The 22584-nt window shown below is 39.2% G+C and overlaps 1 protein-coding gene across 2 annotated transcripts; it reads right to left on the bottom strand.

Annotated features, from left to right (window-relative positions):
- Window positions 1–1688: 1688 nt before the first annotated feature.
- On the bottom strand, window positions 1689–21081 carry hemk1 (HemK methyltransferase family member 1). 2 transcript variants are annotated; one of them, XM_053636240.1, is made up of 11 exons: window positions 20676–21081; window positions 18561–18776; window positions 14907–14998; window positions 13392–13485; window positions 13066–13188; window positions 11533–11597; window positions 10506–10555; window positions 6804–6909; window positions 4306–4401; window positions 3493–3603; window positions 1689–2164 (listed from the first exon to the last, which is right to left on the bottom strand). In XM_053636240.1, exons 1-11 carry the CDS (start codon window positions 20766–20768, stop codon window positions 2131–2133), a joined length of 1080 nt encoding a protein of 359 aa, XP_053492215.1. In that variant the 5' UTR covers window positions 20769–21081; the 3' UTR covers window positions 1689–2130. The 2 variants fall into 2 exon arrangements, with proteins under 2 accessions (XP_053492215.1, XP_053492216.1); XM_053636241.1 differs by having other exon boundaries at window positions 18561–18737; window positions 20676–21080.
- Between the last annotated feature and the right edge of the window lie 1503 nt (window positions 21082–22584).

The raw sequence follows: 22584 nt of genomic DNA, 5'->3' as shown, positions 1-22584 counted from the left end.
GTACACTTGAAACAGTATTGCAGGGAATATGTCTTTCTCTGTGTATGTATGTATGTGTGTGTGTGTGTTTGTTCAGGAGCGGGTGAGCATGCGGCAGGCTGCCAGCTGTTTCGCAGAATGTGTGCAGTGCTTCTAGGGAAAAGCTACCGCAGCACCGGGAGGGGGAGTTCTCAGAAACTGCTACAATAATTACCTTCAGCCTATTGCACCCTTCCACACACACACACACACACACACACACACACACACAAGCTCACAGAGCACAGTCTCACCACAATAAACCATAACCACATGCAATAACCCTCACAGCCAGATATGTAACTATGAGAAACAGTGCACAAGTAGATTTAGAAGGAAGACAGAACGACAACACAACGGAAACAAACAAGTTGTTTATCTGGGTTGCCAGTTATTCAACATGACACAGGACTTCTAAAAGCGCTCATAGGCTTTGTGTTTTGTAGAGGTCCTGACTGTTAACCTTCAGGATGGGTCGCACTACAAGATGACCGACAGATATAATTACAAACTTCAGAGAAATTTTGTGTCTTAGTCATCAAACCTTCCACACTACAAGATCAGCCCAGAATAAAACATCACACACTCAGGGTCCCGATCAATGATCCGGACTCTCAGATGCGGGGATTTCGGAGAATTTCTCATGAACAAACGCGACTTCAGATTTAAAAAATAAAAAAATAATAATAAAAAAATAATACACATGGCAGATGAGTTGAGTTTGACCATCAGTGATTATAAGTCTTGCATGAATTATGTCAATATTGTGGCTTTAAAAAAAAAAAAAAAAAAAAAAAAAACACAAGACATTCAGCATTTTGCCACACTATTGAACATTTATTTATATTTACAAATTGAAATCAGTGCTATGAATAGAGGAGTGCTAGAGAGGTTAAAACTGGATGAAACACACCACAACATAATAGGAGAAGAAACTTATTTCAGAGCAGCTTTTTGAGATAATTTGGGAGGGACAGCCTGACCTCAATACTGGCCTGATAATCCTATTGTGTATCTCAGTCTTAGTATTACTCAGTCATAGCATTTAGCAGGAAGTGTGCCAAACCACACAATATCCTTCATGGCGTAAATACAGATATATAAATATGTATTAAAAAAAAACATTCAATTTTATCAATCTTAAGTGCAGCTGTTCTGCTATACAAACTCAAATTACATCGCGTCCACACTGGAAATTTTGGCTGACGAGAAATGTGAGTAAATACGTTTTAAATTTTATGTTTGAAAAGATAATAACGTAAGGTAGAACAAATTCAAATTAGATTAGATTAAATTAGAATAGATGCAGCTTTATTGTCACTGTGCAGAGTACAAGTACAGAGCCAATAATATGCATTGACTAATTCGAAATGAACTAGCACTAATAGTAATGCAATAAAATACAATGAAGTATTTATAGTATATTGGTAATAATATTCCAACAATAAATGCAAGCGCAACTACAGCTGGACCTCAGTAAGTTTAAAATATATATTTTTTTAATGACACTGGACTACACTATATTTTTGCTCAAGTGCATAACTGCAATGGTCAGAAGAAATGCTGAACTCTAGAGTCTCCTGTCACCTGATACTAATATTGGACTGGAATTTAGACCAGCAGCTCCAGTTCCTGGCGTAGAGTCTTAAACGACGACACGAACACACCCCCAAATTCAAGACTGTTTTATTAAACAACGCGCATGGTAACACATTCAAAATGTAAATAAACGCCGAACAGTCCACAGTGTGTTGATTGCAGTGTTATTTTAACACTTTCAGCCATCATTTCTGGTCAGGTCTTCCATCTAGAACATTGTGTGAATTAGAAAAGACTAAATCTCAGTGCTTAGGCTGGTCTGCCTTTCCATTATAATCCATTTCAGGATTTAAATGTATTTTTTTTTTTAACTCACACCTTAAACACCCCATAGAATCCCAGTAAGCTGTGATTGGAGGTGAGGTGTAAGCGATACACTTTGGCAGAACGGCGGAGAATACAGTTCTTCGTGTATGTCGCTTGAGCCATCACTTCCATATCAGCTTTCTCTCAAGCTATGTTCTGTCTGTGTCTCTCAAGTCGATCGCAAACTCCACAGGTTGCTCTTTTAGTTCATCCTCTCTTCTGTAGAATGCAGAACCGCAACCTGTAAAAGCAACAGAAAAACAGGGAAAAGTGCTGGTGTTCAATAAGACAAGCATTATCTGTAATTTGAATAAGGACATGGCATACTTTTCATCCATTTAGATTTCCGTTTAATGTTGTGTACTGTCCTGTTAGTTAGTTCCTGTTAACACTTGTGCGCAACTATAAATAGTTGTTTTGTCACCAGCCTCTCTTTTCCTCTCTCTTTAAAAGTTAAGACCACCATATCAACAATTATAGTGCATACAAAAATGATAGAAAATTAATCAACACCTTCTGACTAATCAGAACGGAGCACTCAGCAGTGCGACGGTATAATATATTCACTGAAATATTTGAAAAATAATAATAATGACATATCACATGTATTTCTTACTTTATTTTCTTTGGCTACATTGTACTCTTTCTATTTATTACCATGATTTATTTCCTAGTTGGTTGCTACTTGTACTGCTGCTTATTTATGCACTGGCTGCTGTAGGAATGTAATGTATAGATGATCGGTGTAAACTGTTATTATTTTATTTAAAGGTCTATTTTTTCCCCATTTAGTACTGCCTTTCAGAAGCTACATAAGATATTTTCAGGTTTCCCAGAAGACAAAACAATAACCATTTACACCGATCATCCTGTTCAAAAGTTTACATCCCCCTGGCTCTTAATGTATTCTGTTGCCTTCTGGAGCATCAGTGAATGTTTGCACCTTTTGTAATAGTTTACGAGTCCCTCAGTGTGAAAAGCTGGATCTCAATATTATATAGCCGCTGTTGGAAAAGGGTCAAATATGCAGAAAATGCTGGAAAAGGAAAGAATGTGCAGAATGTGGAGGATTTTTCTGAAGAACAATGTGCAGTTTAACTGCTCAGGACAAAGAAGGGACTCATGAACATCTAGGACCATCCAGGTAACGACACACAGTATTAATAACCAAGCGTATGTAAACTTTTGAACTGGTTCATTTGTGTAAATTCAGTTATTATTGTGTCTTGTGGACTATACGTAAACATCTGTTATGTGAAATAGCTTATTCAGATCAGTACTTTTTTTTCCAGTTTCATTTTTATTGTACAGATCAGTACTAAATAAACAACAAAATGCATTTTTATGATCCCTCTTTTTTTTTTTTTAAATTATCATTAACATTTTGCAGCTGCTGCAAAGCATATGTCAACTTACGACCTCAACTGTATCATATACAGCACTCAGATCACAGAGGAAACACAGGAAGTCCACGTATTTAAAATACTGTAGCTCCTATAAGATCTTAAGGCGTTATTCATGTACAGTAGCTTAAAATAGGAGAAACATGCTAACTACAGATGTTCTGACCTGTTAGTGAAATCACAGTGTGATCCCAAATACTGCAGCCCCAGCATGCTTTCCTCTACCAGACACTTTATGTGTGGAGGATGTCGTGGATCCACCTCCAGATACATACGACTGAAACACAAGCAGATACAGAGCAAATGAACAACTGCAGGAAGCAGAGTTGAGAGGATGTGGAATAGTAGGAAGGAGGTCTTACCATAGTAACAGATGTAAGACCTTAAAACATTTCTAGTCACAAATACACACGAGATTTGATGGAATTTCGATTTCACAGAAAAACCAGCATTTCTAGGCAAGGAATGCAGACTTCATATTTATTGGCCTTGACAGAGCCTAGTGATAATATTTGTGAGACTCTCACACGGATTCTTGAAACAAGAGAAACATTCAGTGCTGACACGTGCACACACTCACAGACGTAAGCTATTATATCCAAGCGTGTTGTGTGTTAAATTTCCTGAGACAAGAATGCGGCAAGCCAGACATTGAACTCATTTTCAAGGACAAGTGACACAGTTCACCACTGTGTGAATTATGGGGCAAATTAATGGAAAGGGGCCCTATAATCCTGGAAACACCAGTATCTGCTTCCATGAAAGTGTCGACGACTAGGAGCGGATTCCCTGAAGCACTTAAGAAGTGCTCGTGAAGCTCTTTAGTGAGATTAGAGCATTCTATTTATACTCTGTTGGAGTATACGCCGTCTCCTAGACCTCAGCCATGAGATCATATTCACAGAGCAATAGACATACTGCAGGGGATCCTTAAAGCACGTATACATTTACACAGTCACACACACACCCCTCCTCTTACCCTTCATCTGTTAGGAGTCTCGGTGCTAGAGTTAGAATCTGTCTGATTACTGACATGCCATCCAAACCCCCATCCAATGCTGAGTGGTCTTCAAACCTGCAGAGATGAAGATAAATAGTCAGCGTCAGAATTACTGGCTCCCTTCAAGAAAACAGTCAAAAATGATCGTAATAATCTTTAAATGCATTCATTCAATTTTTTTTTTTTTTTTTACCCAAATAGCCAATGAAAATTATATGACCTTTCTTATAAGATTTTTTTAAAGTGTTTTCTCTTAAAAATAAATAAATAAAGAAATCGTTATATATATTTTATATTCTCCAATAAAAGCTGTCTGGTTGCCGCTAAAAGTAAAAAGGGACAGAATTACATTTAAAGATTCTAAACACACTGAAAGACACCAAGACATTGATTGGCTAAAAGCAACTGATTTAATTTGCATTTAATTCAATATAATAAATTAAACATGGTACCATGAAACTGTGTCTATTTTTCATCAGTCCACAGATGGTTTTTTAAATTAATTAATTAATTAATTAATTAAAATTGCCTCTTTACCTAGCTAATTTTTTTTTTTTTAAGAAAACATTACCACCCCTAAATATATCAATACGGAAGGTACATCAATATACAGTATTTGCGTGCGCACACGGAATTATTCAATCATCCAATCATGGCAGCAGCACAATGCATACCATCCCCCAAACACAGGTCAAGTATTTTCCAATCTTTCAAACTACCCAGTTCCAGTGAGCCTGTGCACACTGTAGCGCTGAGTGAAACCATGAATGTGAAGTGGAGAGTGAAATGGAAAGCTGATGTGGTCTTCTGCTGTTGTAGCCCATCTGTTTCAACGTTCGATGTGTTGTGCATTCTGAGATGCTTTTCTGCTCACCATGTTTGTAAAGAGTGGTTGTGGTGGCGGAGGCGGGTCGAGCGTCAGCTGTGGACAGAGAGGAGGCGGGTCGAACCAGCAGGTACGGTGTGATGATTCTCATCTGTTTTATTACCCCGAGTTGATATGTGTGTGTCTCTTTGTGCTTTCACTTGACTCCCGTAACCCGTGCTTGACACACACACTCGCACACATACAGTGCTGTGAAAACATATTTCTTCTGTTTTTGTGTATCTCATATCTCAGTTTTAGATCTTCAAACAAAATACAACATAAAGCAAAGGCAACCTGAGTAAACACACAATACAGTTTTATTTTTTTTTTACTGAAGCAAAACAAGTTATCCAGCACCTATCACCCATGTTATAAACTAATTGCTCCCTTTAAAATTAAAACCTGGTTGTGCCACCTTTAGCAGCAATAACTGCAACCAAACTCTTCCGATAACTGGAGACCAGTCTTTCGCTTACTTCTAGGACTAGGACTTACTCCTATGCTTTGGATCATTGTCTTGCTGCATAATCCAGTTGCTCTTGAGTTTCAACTTACGGACTGAAGACCGGACATTCTCCTTTAGGATTTTCTGGTAGAGAGCAGAATTCATGTTTCCCTCAATTATTACAAATTGACCAGGCAATGAAGCAGCAAAGCATCCCCACACCATCACACTTCCACCACCATGCTTGACCATAGGAATGATGTTCTTTTTGTGGAATATCTGTGTTTGCTTTATGCCAGATGTAATGGGACCCGTCTTCAAATAAACAGTTCCACATTAGACGTATCAGTCCACAGAACATTCTCCCAAAAGGTTTGAGGATCATCAAGTTGTGTTTTGGCAAAATTCAGACGAGCCTTAATGTTCTTCTGGGTTAGCGGTGGTTTTCACCTCGCCACTCTTCCATGGATGCCATTTTTGCCCAGTGTCTTTCTGATAGTGGAGTCATGAACAGTGACCTTTATTGATGCAAAAGAGGCCTGTAGTTCCTTTGATGTTGTCCTTGGGTCTTTTGTGACTTCCTGGATGAGTAGTTGTTGTACTCTGAGGAATTTTGGAAGGTCCTCCACTTCTGGGAAGCTTCACTACTGTGCCTACTATACTGACTCTCACTGTGGTCCTTTGGAGTCCCAGAGCCTTTGAAATAGCTTTGTAACCCTTCCCAGACTGATGTATTTCACTCACCTTCTTCCTCATCATTTCTGGAATGTCTTTCAACTTTAGCAATAGTGTGTTACTGGGTAAGACCAACTTCATGCTGTTGAAAAAGTGTTTTCTGTTGAGTTTTGAAAGTGCGCCAAAAAGCACAGACTGCTGTGTGTGAAAATCCCAGGAGATCAGCAGTTTCTGAAATACTCAACCAGCCTCTCTGGGATCACCATCCTTCTCGAGGTCAAAGTCACTTTTGTCCTCCATTTTGATGTTTGATCTGAACAGTAAAGCTCTTGAACTGTATCTGCATGATTGTATGCATCATGCTGCTGCCACCTAATTGGCTGATTGGATAATTGCATGAATGTGCAGGTGTATGGGTGTTCCTAATAAAGTGGATGAATATTAACATGTTAATATAACTTCCTATATCTCTGTGTGTGCTTTGAGTACCTGTGTATCTCTGCCTGCAGAGACTCCATATCCTGAGAAAACAGGTACGGAGGGTTGCTAACAATTACATCAACAGGACTGCAGCTTCTCAGTGTCAAATCAGCTTCTACGAATAAGAGGCACACACATTTGCCCAGTACATATTAGCAAAGCTCTTAACACTAAAGCACCTCACTAACATGCCAACTGACCTTGGAAGCCCTAACAACACAATCAGACTGAGCTTCCTAGTAATGAGGGCATTAACGGTGACAGAACAGAGTCTACAGGAACAATGTGCAATAACAGAAGCAGCTGCACATTTCTTTGTCATTGCAGTGCTTTGGCAATACTGTAACTGCTATAACTGTCATTACAATAAAGCACACTGAATTCAATTGAACTGCAGCCAGAAAGAAATACACAGGAAGATGTAAATACAAGCATAATAGTGCGTAAGTCCAGTGCATAGGAGACTGGCTTCTTCCACAAAAAGACTGATTAAATAATACATGTTTAAAAATGATCAGACATAAATTTTTTCAAACGAGAGTACTAAATTAACATAAATATAAAATAAAGTTAACACAGAAGTATAGGGGACGTGCACACTGCATTCGTGAATTCATTCAGTTTTTCTTGGCCCACACCAAAATACTAAATAAATGTAAAAAAAAATAATAATAATAATTCAAACTCGTTTTCAACTTTCACCGTTTTCTTTCAACTTCTTTCACCATACAGTCTAGATCATCAAACAATCATGAATCCAAACATTCATGAATCCATTACTGACCTTGCCAGCCAGCCAGCCACCCACGTTAACTGAAACACTATCTAACATCAGCTAACACACAGCTTTTAACAACTGCACTCAATAAATGTCGGGTGATTCAAAATATTCTTAAATTGCAGCACCTGGGAAACCCTGCTGATATTTTCAATCGAAATGTCATCACCCTCTAGTCATTTTTAAAAAGCACATAGTAATCCATATTAACAACACATCAGACATACAGTATTTGCTGATCTGCAGTCTCCGCCAAAAGTATTGGAATGGCAAGGCCAAATCTTTTGCTTTTGCTATACACTGAAGACATTTGGGAAATGAAAGCTGAAATTCTGAACTGCTGTCTCATACTCATCTTTTGATCTCAAAGAAAAGTGTATAGCAAAAAACAAAAGGATTGGCCTTGGTGTAACAATACTTTTGCAAGGGGACTGTACATCGTAGTCGTTCAAGATTGTTCATTAATTTTTGCCCTAGAATGAATCGAAATGTTGAAAAACAAGCGAAAGAAATACTAGTTTTCATTATATTTATTATTATTCTTTTAAAGGCCAGAAATGATTTGAACATCACATATATATGTGTGTGTACATATATATATATATATATATGTGTGTGTGTGTGTGTGTGTGTATGTATATATATATATATATATATATATATATACACACACAAACACACATACATATATCACAAAACAAAAAACAAATAAATTCAACTTAAAGGGACCATGTAGATATTTATGCCATCCATCCATTATCCATACTGCTTAACCTAGCATGGAACTCAGCGCACAAGGCAGGGGACACCCTGGATGGAGTGCCAACCCAACACAGGGCACATTCACACACCCATTCACAGACTACAAACAATCTGAAAATGCCAATCAGCCTACACAGCATGTCTTTGTACCAAGGGAGGAGATCAGTGTACCCGGTGGAAATCCCTGAAGCACAGGGAGAACATGCAAACTGTGCACACACAGGGTGGAGGCATGATTCAAAAGGTGCAAGGCAAACATGTTAACCACTAAGCCATCTGTAGTTATTTATATTCTACTGAACTTTAATACACATTTTGAATCTCAAAGTTGGTGGAATAGAGCTGTATTTTGTGTGCATGTGTGGTGCAAATGAACATGCATATAGAGATATGAAGATGTATCGGTTGGTGTACTATACTGTATGTGTGTTGGCAGTACATAAGGATAATCACTCTGTACCGTTTTGCTACACTGACTGGTTTGTTAAATGGCAGTGGCCTAATGCCCTTCTCACCTCTACACTGTTGCGGTCTGGTATCAGATAAAGCATATGGTTGAGAATTTCTGTGCTAACTTAAAAGGTTTGTGTTTTTGGATGTTAAGGTTAAGGACGTTTTGGGAATGAATGAATCACATGATTGCAATGTATGCCTTGAGAATCAAAGATAATTTCATACAGGATCAGCCATGCAACCTCACTGTTGAATTGGACATATAGTCACTGCAAATGATAATTAATAGACAAAATTCACTTTGGGCGATATGCAAACAGACAGGTCAAGCTGATTTACAAATGGAAACGGATTGTGTCACAACTTGTACACGCCTGCTCCTGCCTCGTGCTTTAGGATTACTTATCTGTACATTTCTGGACGTGTACTTAAGCCTCGTCAGTCTTCATCACGGGGCAGATCATTGCCGTTGCTTTGTGCTGCCCATATTGATTTATGCGTATTGATTAAGCCTGTGTATGACTTTCTACCTGTCCTTGACTTTGTTTGTGCTCTACCCTTTTAAGTTTTGCAGTTGAGTGTGTGTACACACACACACATTATATATATATATATATATATATATATATATATATATATATATATATATATATATATATATATATATGTATGTTAGATTTCCATGTATCTCAGGAATATACTTATTATGTCTTCCAGACCTCCGTCAGCCCTTTCAGCCTGTTCTACCATTACTTCTATTAACCTTTAGTGCTGCTATGAGATAAAAAGTGTGGTTTACCGCAGGGGGTCTAAAATGAACACACACTGACTTCGTGCATGTTCACACAGACATTCCACAGTATTTATACACATTGATAACGGCAGTGCGTGGACGGTTTCTACTGGTGCAGGGGCCAGCCAGATAGACAAAACAAAACACACAGCACACTATGAAAATAAGTCTTTTCAAGAGACAGAACATACATGTGCCAGCTATAAGAAAGGATGGCAGTTGATCAGCTTATTCAAAGAGGTAATTAAATATATACATTCATCATAGGTATTTAATAGCACAGAGACACACAAACTGAAACTATAACCCAGTATTCCCCGTATCCAAGGTGTCTTAATACAGTTCAAAATATGAGAGTACATGATATAAGAGAATTTCCTACATACACACACACATACATATGTGTGTGTGTGTGTGTGTGTGTGTGTGTATATATATTTCTTGTAAATTACACACACTAATAATAGTGTATAATAATAAATAATAATAGTGAGAGCCATTTATGTTGATTCGTTTTCTCTTGGTTTTGGGTTAGCTAGGGAGTGAGGGAAGGAAATGTATTTTTGTTTTTTCTTTTAGGATAATTAGTTCCTTTTTGTATAGTTAGAGGGAAATTTTGTGTATTATTTTGGCCTGGTCGGCTTCCTGGTCAGCATTTAAACCATTGAAAAAAAAAAAAAAAAACGGAGTAAGAATAAAAACAAAGCAAACGTAATCCTGGTCTCGCCAACCCGTTGTTTTACTGTATCTTGCGGCCCGACCTGGACCGGGTCCCAACACAGTGCGTCCATCTGATGGGTAGTATTGTATTTCTATCTAGAGCGAAAGAAAAGATACGCTCCTCCCCAACCAATCAATTATTCAATTATCAAAACTTAATAACAATAATCAAAATGCAACCGGTTTTTAGACATCACTTACTTACCCTTCAGAATATCTAAATGATAAACTTCCAGTCTGTCCAGGAGCCCCAGTCTATTACACAAAAGACACAAAAGACTCATAAGCATTATTTGCATGAATAAAACACATTTCCTCTGACAGAAGATCATATACAGCTCATTACTGTTCACTAGTATTCACTATGGTTTTACTGTGGTACATTGTGGTAACCTCTGAACCATGAAAGCATGACCTCATGACCATGCCATTAGCATGGTGTTAATGTGGTATTTATGCTGACAGATATGTTACTCTTATGACACTACCACAGCCTGACTGAAGGACATGATCTGATATTGGGGAGATATGTGATATTTATGAAACACCACTGTTCAGTTTCTCTCCCCACTTACTATTAGGGTTGGCTAGTATAAATGCGCTCGCAATTAAAAGCCTTTGTCCTCTTACAAGGAGACAAGTCTTCAATACAATGTTTCATTCTGGCATCCATATCAGCTTATCTGCTGTTAACAAACGCCTTGAATTTTTGTTGAACCAACAACACTAACGGTACCAGTAACCGCTTCACTGATACATCCATAACATACAGTAAGTGTTCGAGCAGGCGTTGTTTGAAATACAAGCAGGTGTAATAAACATGAAAGAGGTTTTTGCGTTTCTTGATTTGAACAAAAGGCTGGCTAACGGCAAGCATAGACTGTCTGTTTGTAGAAAAGTTTTCTATTGTAGAAATGTTTAGCCCTCCCACTGAATATCACCAGCAGCTTCCAGTGCTTACCATGGTCACAGACTGCTCAGTAAAAATGGCTCTGTCTCAAATATGTCATTCTTACAGAATGAATAAAAATGAAAGTAAAATAAAAAAAAAAACTACTAGAAACATCTAGAAGTTTAGGTGTTTGTCATAAGTTCTATGTATAGGTATGTTTTAGATCTAATACTTTATATCTAATCTAAATCTAACATCTCTATGTCACAGTGGTGTGTTTCAGAATTAGTGTGTATAAAACCGTCCCAGTATCAGAAGTTCTTAAAGAAGCTGCACTCACCTGTCTGCATTTTCCTTAGTGAGACACACTGCTTCCTGGCTTTGGTCCAATGCAACTGCCTTGAGCTTAGAAACAACAAACAACACAGCAATATTAAGATGCACTTTAGCAATATTAAGATACATTTTCTCATATGAATTCACAGGGGTGCCAATAATTGTTGCACACTTATATTTCACAAAGATTTTTTTTTTTTGATAAACCTGTGTTGTGTTTGCAATCGTTTGATATCCATGAGAGCAGAGTATTTTGTGAAAAAATTTTTAACAAAAGATCAAAAGGTTAAACAACAAAGACACCTTTTTCACAGCCTTCTTTGCTCATATTTACCAAGGGCGCCAATATTAATGGAGGGCACCGTACAGTGCAGCAGCGACAACAGGCAATGCAACAAACAAACAGTACAGCAAGATCAGACAGTAGACACGTGCAGTAGACACGAATGATTACAGAGAGACAAAACATGAGACAAGAGACATAAGTCATGGTGTCAGTTTGTGCAAACTGCAATGCAAAAATAAAATTAGGTGCTTCGGTAGGAGTTGTTATGGACTGGAGCGGTTGAGTAACTGGATAGCTTCTGGAAAGAAACTGTGAAGGTGGCGTGTAGTTCGGGAGATGATGGACCTGTAGCGCATCTGCTATGGCAGCTTGACGAAGAGGGTTATGTTTGGCTGTTTGGCGTCAGCAGCAACACATCCTACACTGCACTTTTCTTACTGAATGAAGTTGTCTGTTTGCAGTTAGGCCATTTCCGTTTTCCCCACTCAGATCCAGCCAGACTTTTTTGGTAGCATGTAGACTAACAGACTGCATGAAACAATCAAGTAGCAATGGATCAACAGTATGTTAGTTTCTGGATTGTGTGATTTTGGAGAGAATAAACGGTTTTTAACTATTTTGTTTGTTTTTTTCCCCAAGCAACAGTAAAAAAAATAAATAGCAAGACGTTCCTCCACTTTTTTTTTAAATTAATTTACCAAAAAACCCCTCCAAAATACTTGTTTTCTACTGTTTCACGAGACCACCCATCCATTTTCTGTATCGCTTGTCCTAGGTATCCTCTCCCATGGAACTCGGGGCACAAGGCGGGGGGACACTCTGGACAGAGGGCCAGCCTATTGCAGAGTACATACATTTACACACTGTGGACAATTTGGAAATGCTAATCAGCCTACAACGCATATCTTTGCATCAGGGGGGGAAACAGGAGTACCCAGAGGAAACCCCAAAACATGGGGAGAACATGCAAGCTCTGCACACACGGGTCGGAGGCGGGAATCGAATCCCTAATCCCGGCGGTGCGAGGCAAACGTGCTAACCAGGTCCCTTCACCTTTAGTGAACCGGTTTTTCAGACAATCGAAATTTAATCTTGCAGAAAAGCAGAAAAGTCTAGTTTTCAGGTGTCTCTCCTATCGCCGTCCCTGGGGGTCAAACATTATAAATGCTTCAGCTAAACTGTAAATGTTGCCACCTCGGTAACAGTGTATATTCAACTAAAGCGAGATAAATACAGTGATCTGAGGCTAACCTGTGGTGCACTGTGCAGCAGGCTCAGAGAGATGGCACCTGATCCACAGCCCACCTCCAGGCATCGCAGAGCTCTCACTCCCCACTGTGACCGCAGATCCTTTAACAGCAAACTAACCAGTTCCTGCACACATACACAATGATCAGTCATACCTGTATGCCCACATACAGAGTCTGTTTATCCCATAACTCACAGTTTCCTATGTTTCTAGATCATTAGAAGTGACACTCGTAAGTTTGCAAACACTGTAAAGGACACTGCGTCCTGGTGGGAAACGCTTGTGTGGTGTCGGAAGAGTGTGTATGCTGTATGTGTGTATACTGGACCTCTGTCTCAGGGCGGGGAATGAACACCGGAGGTCTCATCTTCAGGGTCAGATCCCTGAAGTCCCACTCTTCAATCACATACTGCACCGGCATCCTGAACCACATAACACACAAACAAACAAAACAAAGCTGTTTCTAAAGTCTACATCCTTACAAAGTGATGCATTAAATTCTGCCTTACAGCCTAAAATCTGCATTCCAGGTTAAACTTCCATAACTGTTTATTTATGGGCATCTTGCTAACAGATAACAATACATGCCTGTCAAGAAAGTGATCAAATTAGAGACAAATTGCTATGCCATGCTCATTTTTCTCATAGTTGTAAAAAAAAAAAATGCTCCGATACCAACATCCGACACCATGTGATACTGATGTAAGCCAGGAAATGACAGCGATCTGGACTTATTTCACAATTAATAGTGGCAGACAAAGCAAAGTAGACTGTGCTCTGTGAAAATATCACAAGGAGCTACTACAACATCAGGGGCGGCTGTGGCTCAGGTGGTAGAGTTTAGTTAGTTAGTTGTCCACTAATCGTAGGGTTGGCGATTCGATTCCCGGCCCACATGACGCCACATGCCGAAGTGTCCTTGGGCAAGACACCGAACCCCAAGTTGCTCCCGATGGCAAGTTAGCGCCTTGCATGGCAGCTCTGCTAGCATTGGTGTGCGAGTGTGTGTGTGAATGGTTAACTGCTAAGGTTAAAAAGTGCTATATAAGTGCCGACCATTTACCATTTTACCATCTTGCTAAAATACATGTAACCTGATAATAAAAAAAGACACCTTTAAACATAAAACTCAGCATGAGGAATTCTTTGCAAGCAGCAAACAGAAACAAAGCTACAGCAAACACTAGCTAGGCAAGAAATGAATCTTATTTTGTCTACAGACAAGCCTAGATGAATGAAAATGTACTTCTGAGGTTTGCATTTAGTGTTTTGATTATCTCAAAATCATAACCAATCATTTCACATTATTTGTTATTATTTTAAAAGGCAAAAGCCCCATAGATGCATTCCTAGATAAAATAATTTGATCCTGGCAAAAATCAGAAATTTAGCAGTAATTCATCATGAACCATGGAGTAATCTGATCATGGGAAAACTTTGTGTTGAAAGACAGTCGATGGTCACATTATGTTTTTAAATAACACATAATGTAAGCCGCTAATAAACCCACAGAAGAAGGATGTGACAAATAGCACCTTCGAGCTGTTGCGTCTGTGGTGTTTACTGCAGACAGATTGGGTGTTGCTCTTTTATCTCTGGTGATTTTACACACGTGGACAGTATCCATGCACTGAATGACCCGAATATTGTGCCAAAATCCAAGTGTGCCTATCGGATAACAGCTCTAATCTGATTAATAGATCACAGCTTGTCATCTACCATGACCATTTGGATAATCAGGCAGCTGCCTAAATCACATTATGATCAGATTATTAGTGCACATGTAAACACACTCATATTGTTTGACTCGTAAATGTTAAAAAGGAGACTTGAGAGGCTATACCTTGTCAGGCGTTTGGAACATAGAGCCCACACGGTCTCTCGCTCCTTGTCACTCAGTCTTTCTTGCAGCATCGTCCTCTCCAGACTTTGCAGCTTTAACAGATAGAGAGAGAGAGGGTTTGTTTTTTTTTTAAATCTGAAAAACATGGAGGTGGTTGAGGCTGAAAACGTAATCTGATTCCTAGAAGTTCCTGCACAAACATGCAGTAATTGTGCTGGAGAAGGTCACAGTATGTTTGTTGAAGAGAATGAAACACTGCCGGTGTTTACCACACTGACTCACACACACATAAATATACACACACACACCAAGAAATGACAAGAACTGAGGCAAATAAAAACAGCCATGCGCCTCACAAAGGAAGCTAATAGGAGTTTATAAATAGAGGGTTTTCCAGATACACAGTCCCGAATTGCATCATTCACCCGTGTCCACAAAACCCATGAGGTCATTGTTGTTTCTCATTTTGGTGCACTCCAATAACCTATATAATTTTATATGGAGCGCCCACATCATTTCATATTGACTGGGGGGTTTTTTGGCAACGGACCAGCATTGCTCATCTGTTTGCTATTTGACTAAGTAATTACACATCAAGTCTGTGTTGGTATTCTGTCCCAAATGCTTACTTCTTAAACCCGTGCACCCTTGAGAACTCAAGAACAAGCAAGGAGTTGAAGGAGGCCTGCAGGGTTTAGAGCTACTGCTCAAACCTAAGCTGTGTGTCAAATAGAAATAGACTAAGAAGAAGTGGACCATTAACGCCAAGGATGACGTAATAAACCCACCAAATAATGAAGTGTGGACAGTTGGACACTTTTTGAACTCAGCTGTCATAATGTGCTCTATGGAGTGGATGGGAGTACATTTGCGGGGAGGAAAACAACAACAAAAAAAAACTGATTTTTTTTTTTTTTTTTAAATCAGTTATAAGTCATAAGTAATAAGTCCAGAAAACACTTCTATGATCACAATATACAGGTTTGCTATCAACCTACCATCAATACCATACTGTTTTATTTTTCTGATTTATATAATGTAAAATTGTTATTTTAGTTGTATATTACTTTTGTTTCTTTTCTAAAAAATGTTAAAGTATAAAATTTTAACATAAAATCAGCCGCTTATAGTCAGTTGGTAAATAAATGTATTAACGTGCAACACATAGCACAGTAACATACTTATTTATTTATTATTATAAAAAGCTATTTCCATGATTTTAAAAAAATCCACACAAGCATACTGTGACATAATTTATCACAATATTGATATTACATGGTCATACAGGACAGCCCTAGCTGCTCCTGTGGAGGCTCCATTGTACCACACAGTTAAATGTCACTTCATTTTACTGCAAAACGTTTGTGTTCGATGTGAGATGATTCTACTCTACAAAAAGCAGTACATATACAGTGTATAATATGTAGTATAGAGTGCGTAGTACACCATTTGAGACACAGCCCTACTCACCCTCACTCCAAACTTTCATACATACATCAAATTTATAGCGTTTTATATAACAAAATCCATTACACTATAGGAGGAAGATCAACAATTGAGACATGGAGGGTGGGCATAACATGGTATAAGTTTTATTTATTAGTGTAACAGTGAATAAAGACTTTATAGACAGCAGAAGTAACACCACTGAGATAATGGAAGAACATTAAGAAACAGAAAAGAGCTCCACTATATCAATCTATAAGATTCCTCAGCTGTCATAAGTTTGCACTAACATCTAGCTTTTTGCTCCAATCTTTTTAAGCCTAATTACTCTTTTTTTTATTCTTGTAACAAACATACAGTATCTCACAAAAGTGAGTACACCCCTCACATTTTTGTAAATATTTGATTATTTCTTATGTGACAACACTGAAGAAATGACACTTTGCTACAATGTAAAGTAGTGAGTGTACAGCTTGTGTAACAGTGTAAATTTGCTGTCCCCTCAAAATAACTCAACACACAGCCATTAATGTCTAAACTGCTGGCAACAAAAGTGAGTACGTCCCTAAGTGAAAATGTCCAAACTGGGCCCAAAGTGTCAATATTTTGTGTGGCCACCATTATTTTCCAGCACTGCCTTAACCCTCTTGGGCATGGAGTTCACCAGAGCATAACAGGTTGCCACTGGAGTCCTCTTCCACTCCTCCATGACGACATCACGGAGCTGGTGGATGTTAGAGACCTTGTGCTCCTCCACCTTCCGTTTGAGGATGCCCCACAGATGCTCAATAGGGTTTAGGTCTGGAGACATGCTTGGTCAGTCCATCACCTTCACCCTCAGCTTCTTTAACAAGGCAGTGGTCGTCATGGAGGTGTGTTTGGGGTCGTTATCATGCTGGAATACTGCATACTGATCATGCTCTGTTTCAGTATGTCACAGTATTTGTTGATATTCATGGTTCCCTCAATGAACTGTAGCTCCCCAGTGCTGGCAGCACTCATGCAGCCCCAGACCATGACACTCCCACCACCATGCTTGACTGTAGGCAAGACACACTTGTCTTTGTACTCCTCACCTGGTTGCCGCCACACACGCTTGACACCATCTGAACCAAATAAGTTTATCTTGGTCTCATCAGACCACAGGACATGGTTCCAGTAATCCATGTCCTTAGTCTGCTTGTCTTCAGCAAACTGTTTGCGGGCTTTCTTGTGCATCATCTTTAGAAGAGGCTTCCTTCTGGGACGACAGCCATGCAGCCAATTTGATGTAGTGTGCGGCGTATGGTCTGAGCACTGACAGGCCGCCCACCCCTTCAACCTCTGCAGTAATGCTGGCAGCACTCATACGTCTATTTCCCAAAGACAACCTCTGGATATGACGCTGAGCACGTGCACTCAACTTCTTTGGTCGACCATGACGAGGCCTGTTCTGAGTGGAACCTGTCCTGTTAAACGACTGTATGGTCTTGGCCACCGTGCTGCAGCTCAATGTCAGGGTCTTGGGAATCTTCTTATAGCCTAGGCCATCTTTATGTAGAGCAACAATTCTTTGTTTCAGATCCTCAGAGAGTTCTTTGCCATGAGGTGCCATGTTGAACTTCCAGTGACCAGTATGACGGAGTGTGAGAGCGATGACACCAAATTTAACACACCTGCTCCCCATTCACACCTGAGACCTTGTAACACTAACAAGTCACATGACACCGGGGAGAGAAAATGGCTAATTGGGCCCAATTTGGACATTTTCACTTGGGGGTGTACTCACTTTTGTTGCCAGCGGTTTAGACATTAATGGCTGTGTGTTGAGTTATTTTGAGGGGACAGCAAATTTACACTGTTACACAAGCTGTACACTCACTACTTTACATTGTAGCAAAGTGTAATATCTTCAGTGTTAAAAGATATAATCAAATATTTACAAAAATGTGAGGGGTGTACTCACTTTTGTGAGATACTGTAATCAAGGTCTGGATATATATCATTAGCTGTGATTCCTTTATACTTCACCCAATACTGATGGAAATACCCTCAGATATTTATATCTGATATCAGATAAAATCGGATATTCTGCACTTTATTCTCATTGCATCATTACAGAACAAACCAATAACAACTGTGTCATTATTCAGTGTCCATTTACTTACAGACTACACTACAGATACACTGGAGACAGTGCCATAGAGAAAGACAGAGTGTGTGACTCACAGTTTTCTTTCCCAGGACGTGAGCTATGATGTACTGTGAGGAGAGGAGTGGCTCAGAGATTCCATGCTGCTGAAAGCACTGCATCCACAAGTTCACCGCCTGCTCTACTGTAACACTGCAGTCAGCGGGAGGAGTGAGAGCGCCACCTACACCTCCACACGGCAACCACAGCAGAGCCTGAAGAGAGAGGCTGCCATCAGCCACGCTTTCATTTACCTACTGTTCATATGCAACAAAAACATGGCTATACAATTACAGGTGCATCTCAAAAAAATTTAATATTGTGGAAAAGTTTGTTTTTTCCGTAATTTAATTCAAAAAGTGGAACTTTCATATTTTCTAGATTCATTACACATAAAGTGAAATATTTTAAGCCTTTTTTTTGTTTGTTTTAATCTTGATGATTACAGCTTACAGCACATGGAAATCAAAAATCCACTATCAACTTAGTATAATAAAGAATTTATAATACAGAAATGTTGACCTGAGAAGACCTCTAATCAGCGAATTAACTCAAAAGACCTGCAAAGGTTTCCTGAGCCTTTAATCTCTCAGTCTGGTTCGGTACACACAACCACAATCATGGGGAAGATGAAAGTAAATTTTGCATTTCATTTGGAAATCAAGGTCCCAGAGTCTGGAGGAAGAGTGGAGAGACACAGAATCCAAGTTGCTTGAAGTCCAGTGTGAAGTTTCCACAGTCAGTGATGATTTGGGGTGCCATGTCATCTGCTGGTGTTGGTCCACTGTGTTTTCTCAAGTCGAGAGTCGATGCAGCGTCTACCAGGAGATTTTAGAGAACTTCATGCTTCCATCTGCTGACGAGCTTTATGGAGATGCTGATTTCCTTTTCCAGCACCTGCCCACAGTGCCAAAACTACTAGTAACTGGTTTGTGACCATGGTATTACTGTGCTTGATTGGCCAGCCAGCTCACCTGACCTGAACCCCATAGAGAATCGGAGAGACACATAGACCCAACAATACAGACGAGCTGAAGGCCGCTATCAAAGCAACCTGGGCTTCCAAACACCTCAGCAGTGCCACAGGCTGATTACCTCTATGCCGCGCCGCATTGATGCAGTAATTCGTGCAAAAGGAGCCTTGAATAAATATTCAGTGCATAAATGAACATACTTTTCAGAAGTTTGACATCTCTGTATTATAAATTCTTTATTCTAATATTTTGAATAAAGCCGTAATCATCAAGATTAAAACAAACAAAAAAAAGGCTTGAAATAATTCTTTTTATGTGTAATGAATCTAGAAACTATGAAAGTTCCACTTTTTGAATGACGGAAAAAAAATGAACTATTCCACGAATTTTTTGAGATGCACCTGTAATTGTATTTTGATCATCACAATATTTGATTTTTTACGTTAGTTAAACATAACGCGAACTGATGAACAAACAAACAAATTAATACAACAATTTTAAATAAAACAAGTAATAATGAATAAAGAAAATTAACCAAGTACATAATAAATCACGTGCATTTCATTAGCAACACCTTTCTGCAACCTACACTTTTAAGGATTGTGGAAGTAGGAAGGGTGTACTAATTTTTTCCCACCTGGTTTTTTGAATGTTGGTTAACTTTTTTTTTTGGGGGGGGGGGGGGGGGATATATATATATGTTGTGTTGTATATATGCTGTTGTTGTCACCTAAGGTTGTTTCTTTGTTTATAAAAGTTGTTATTAATAATAGTAATAATAATGAATCATTTTATTATATATACTTGTCTATGCTCTTTCCCTGCATCATGTGTGTGAGTTTGTATTTCTGTTGCTTATGTGAGCTGCTTACTTGACCCTCACCCCAAGCATTTCAATATACATATGTCTTGGCATACTGGGCAAAAAATAAATACATTTGACTTAACTAGATAGAAATTAAATGTGATAGATCCAACTAAACAGGACTAATGCTCAGCCTTACATGAACTGGGGGGTTACTTGCTGTAATGTTATTAATCAGGTAATATTACGAAACTTCTGGAGAATTGCCTAATTATGATTTAATGTGTCATATGAAATCACAATTTTATTTATTTATTTATTTTAAAAAAGGATGATTTAACTCTCTGTGTCCCTGCAGTTGTCCTCTGTCTCACCCGCTGCTGTATTATTCCTCTTCTTATCCACCCAGTAAAGCTTCTCTGAGTCCAGGCGGACCTGCTGCTTACTGACATCAACCCTAACATCATTCATCACTACTACAACTGCATATTAATATGGGAATAAAAGCCAATGCGTCAGTATTAACAGCTCGTCAGACAACCACGCTGCCCATGCTGTCTACAGGTATAAAACTGAAACACGGAAGCTGTATTGCACCAAGTTTCAAAATAAAAGCCTGTGACGTTCACATATAATAAAGAATATCTAGTTGAGTGAAATCGAGAGTTAAACCCCAATATCTCATAGTTATATGAAATGAAAAAGAGTCAAATCAAAAACTAAAAACAAATAAATGAATTACATTAAATAAAGCCTCACCGCAATCTCCCTTCTAGTTATAATGAGATTGAACACCAGGTGGCGCCAACACATTTCCGCATCCATCTCCTCTGCTCTTCAGGCTCTGTAAGTACATATCTTAATAAATCCAAATGTGTGTGTGTGTGTGTGTGTGTGTGTGTGTGTGTGTCCACAAGATATCCTCAAGAATAGGAACATCTGACAGTTTTGTGCTTGTGGGGACATTTGGTTGTTTCCCACGAGGAAAGCTCATAATTCTTTTCTCTTCAGCTGTGGTAACTGCTTTATCACAGTCGCAATAGATTTAGAGCCAATGCTGGTAACTCTGGGCATAAGGTGAGAGAAATCGCCCAGGGACACCAGTCCATCACAAGACACCATCTAGACACAAATTCAAACCAAATTAGTGTAGCCTATTGGCCTGCTTGCATGTTATTGGACAGTGGAAACCCACACGAACATGGGGAGAAAAGGCATACATCTGCACAGGCAGTATCCTGAGCTCAGGATCAAACCCAGTAACCAAGTACTGTGAATAGGTAATGCTACCCACTGCACCATCAACAAGCAGTGATTATTTAAAATCTAAAAGGGCCAAGAGATCTTCTTTTTTATACTGAGGTTAGGGTTAGATTTAGGGATAGGCGTAGGATTAAGTTGCATTCATAATTATGTCAATGGAAAGTCCTCACAATGACAGTAGGACAAACATTTAATAATCGGGGGCATGGTGGCTTAGTGGTTAATTTGTTTGCCTCGCACCTCCAGGGTTGGGGGTTCAATTCTCACCCCTGCCCTTTGTGCATGGAGCTCCCTGTGATTTGTGGGCTTCCTCTGGGGACTCTGGTTTCCTCCCCCAGTCCAAAGACATGCTTTGTAGGCTGACTTGCATCTCTAAATTGTCCTTAGTGTGTGAATGAGTGAGTGTGCGATTGAGCCCTATGATGGACTGGCACCTGGTCCAGGGTGTCCCCGGCTTTGTGCCCCGAGTCCCCTTGGATAGGATCCAGACTCCCCACGACCCTGTGTAGAATAAGAAATATGGAAAATGGATGGATGTCTAATAATAGGATGCATAACCCCATCATCCAAACCTGACTTTTACTTAAATATCGGCTGATGGACACTATGTCCAGCAAAATCATGAGAAACAGTCAGTAATCGAAGTGACATGACGTTTCATTTAGACTAACCTAATTTAGCCGCATGCACCCAGACTGTTACTGCAGTAAAAACACGATCCTGAAATCAAGCAGAGCTTCACTACAAATGTTATTTGTGAAAACATACATATAGTTACACATACACATACACTGGAAGCTGAAATAATTTGGGAATCTGGGACGACTTCTCTTTGTCTGTGGAGAAAACTATGACTGTGCTGATCGTGCATGTGAGAGAAAGAGCTTTGTAGGCCAGATGGTACTGATTGTTGTTGTGAACTTGAAAGTTCAGTGTGGGTTTGTCAGAGTCCTACTATAGTTCTAGTGTTTACTCCAAACACATCACATACTGGAGCAGCCAGCCAAGACTGAACACACA

The sequence above is a fragment of the Ictalurus furcatus genome, chromosome 11 (assembly GCF_023375685.1).
Source record: "Ictalurus furcatus strain D&B chromosome 11, Billie_1.0, whole genome shotgun sequence".
Classification (NCBI taxonomy): Eukaryota; Metazoa; Chordata; class Actinopteri; order Siluriformes; family Ictaluridae; genus Ictalurus; species Ictalurus furcatus.
This window is presented reverse-complemented; position numbering and strand designations above follow the sequence as displayed.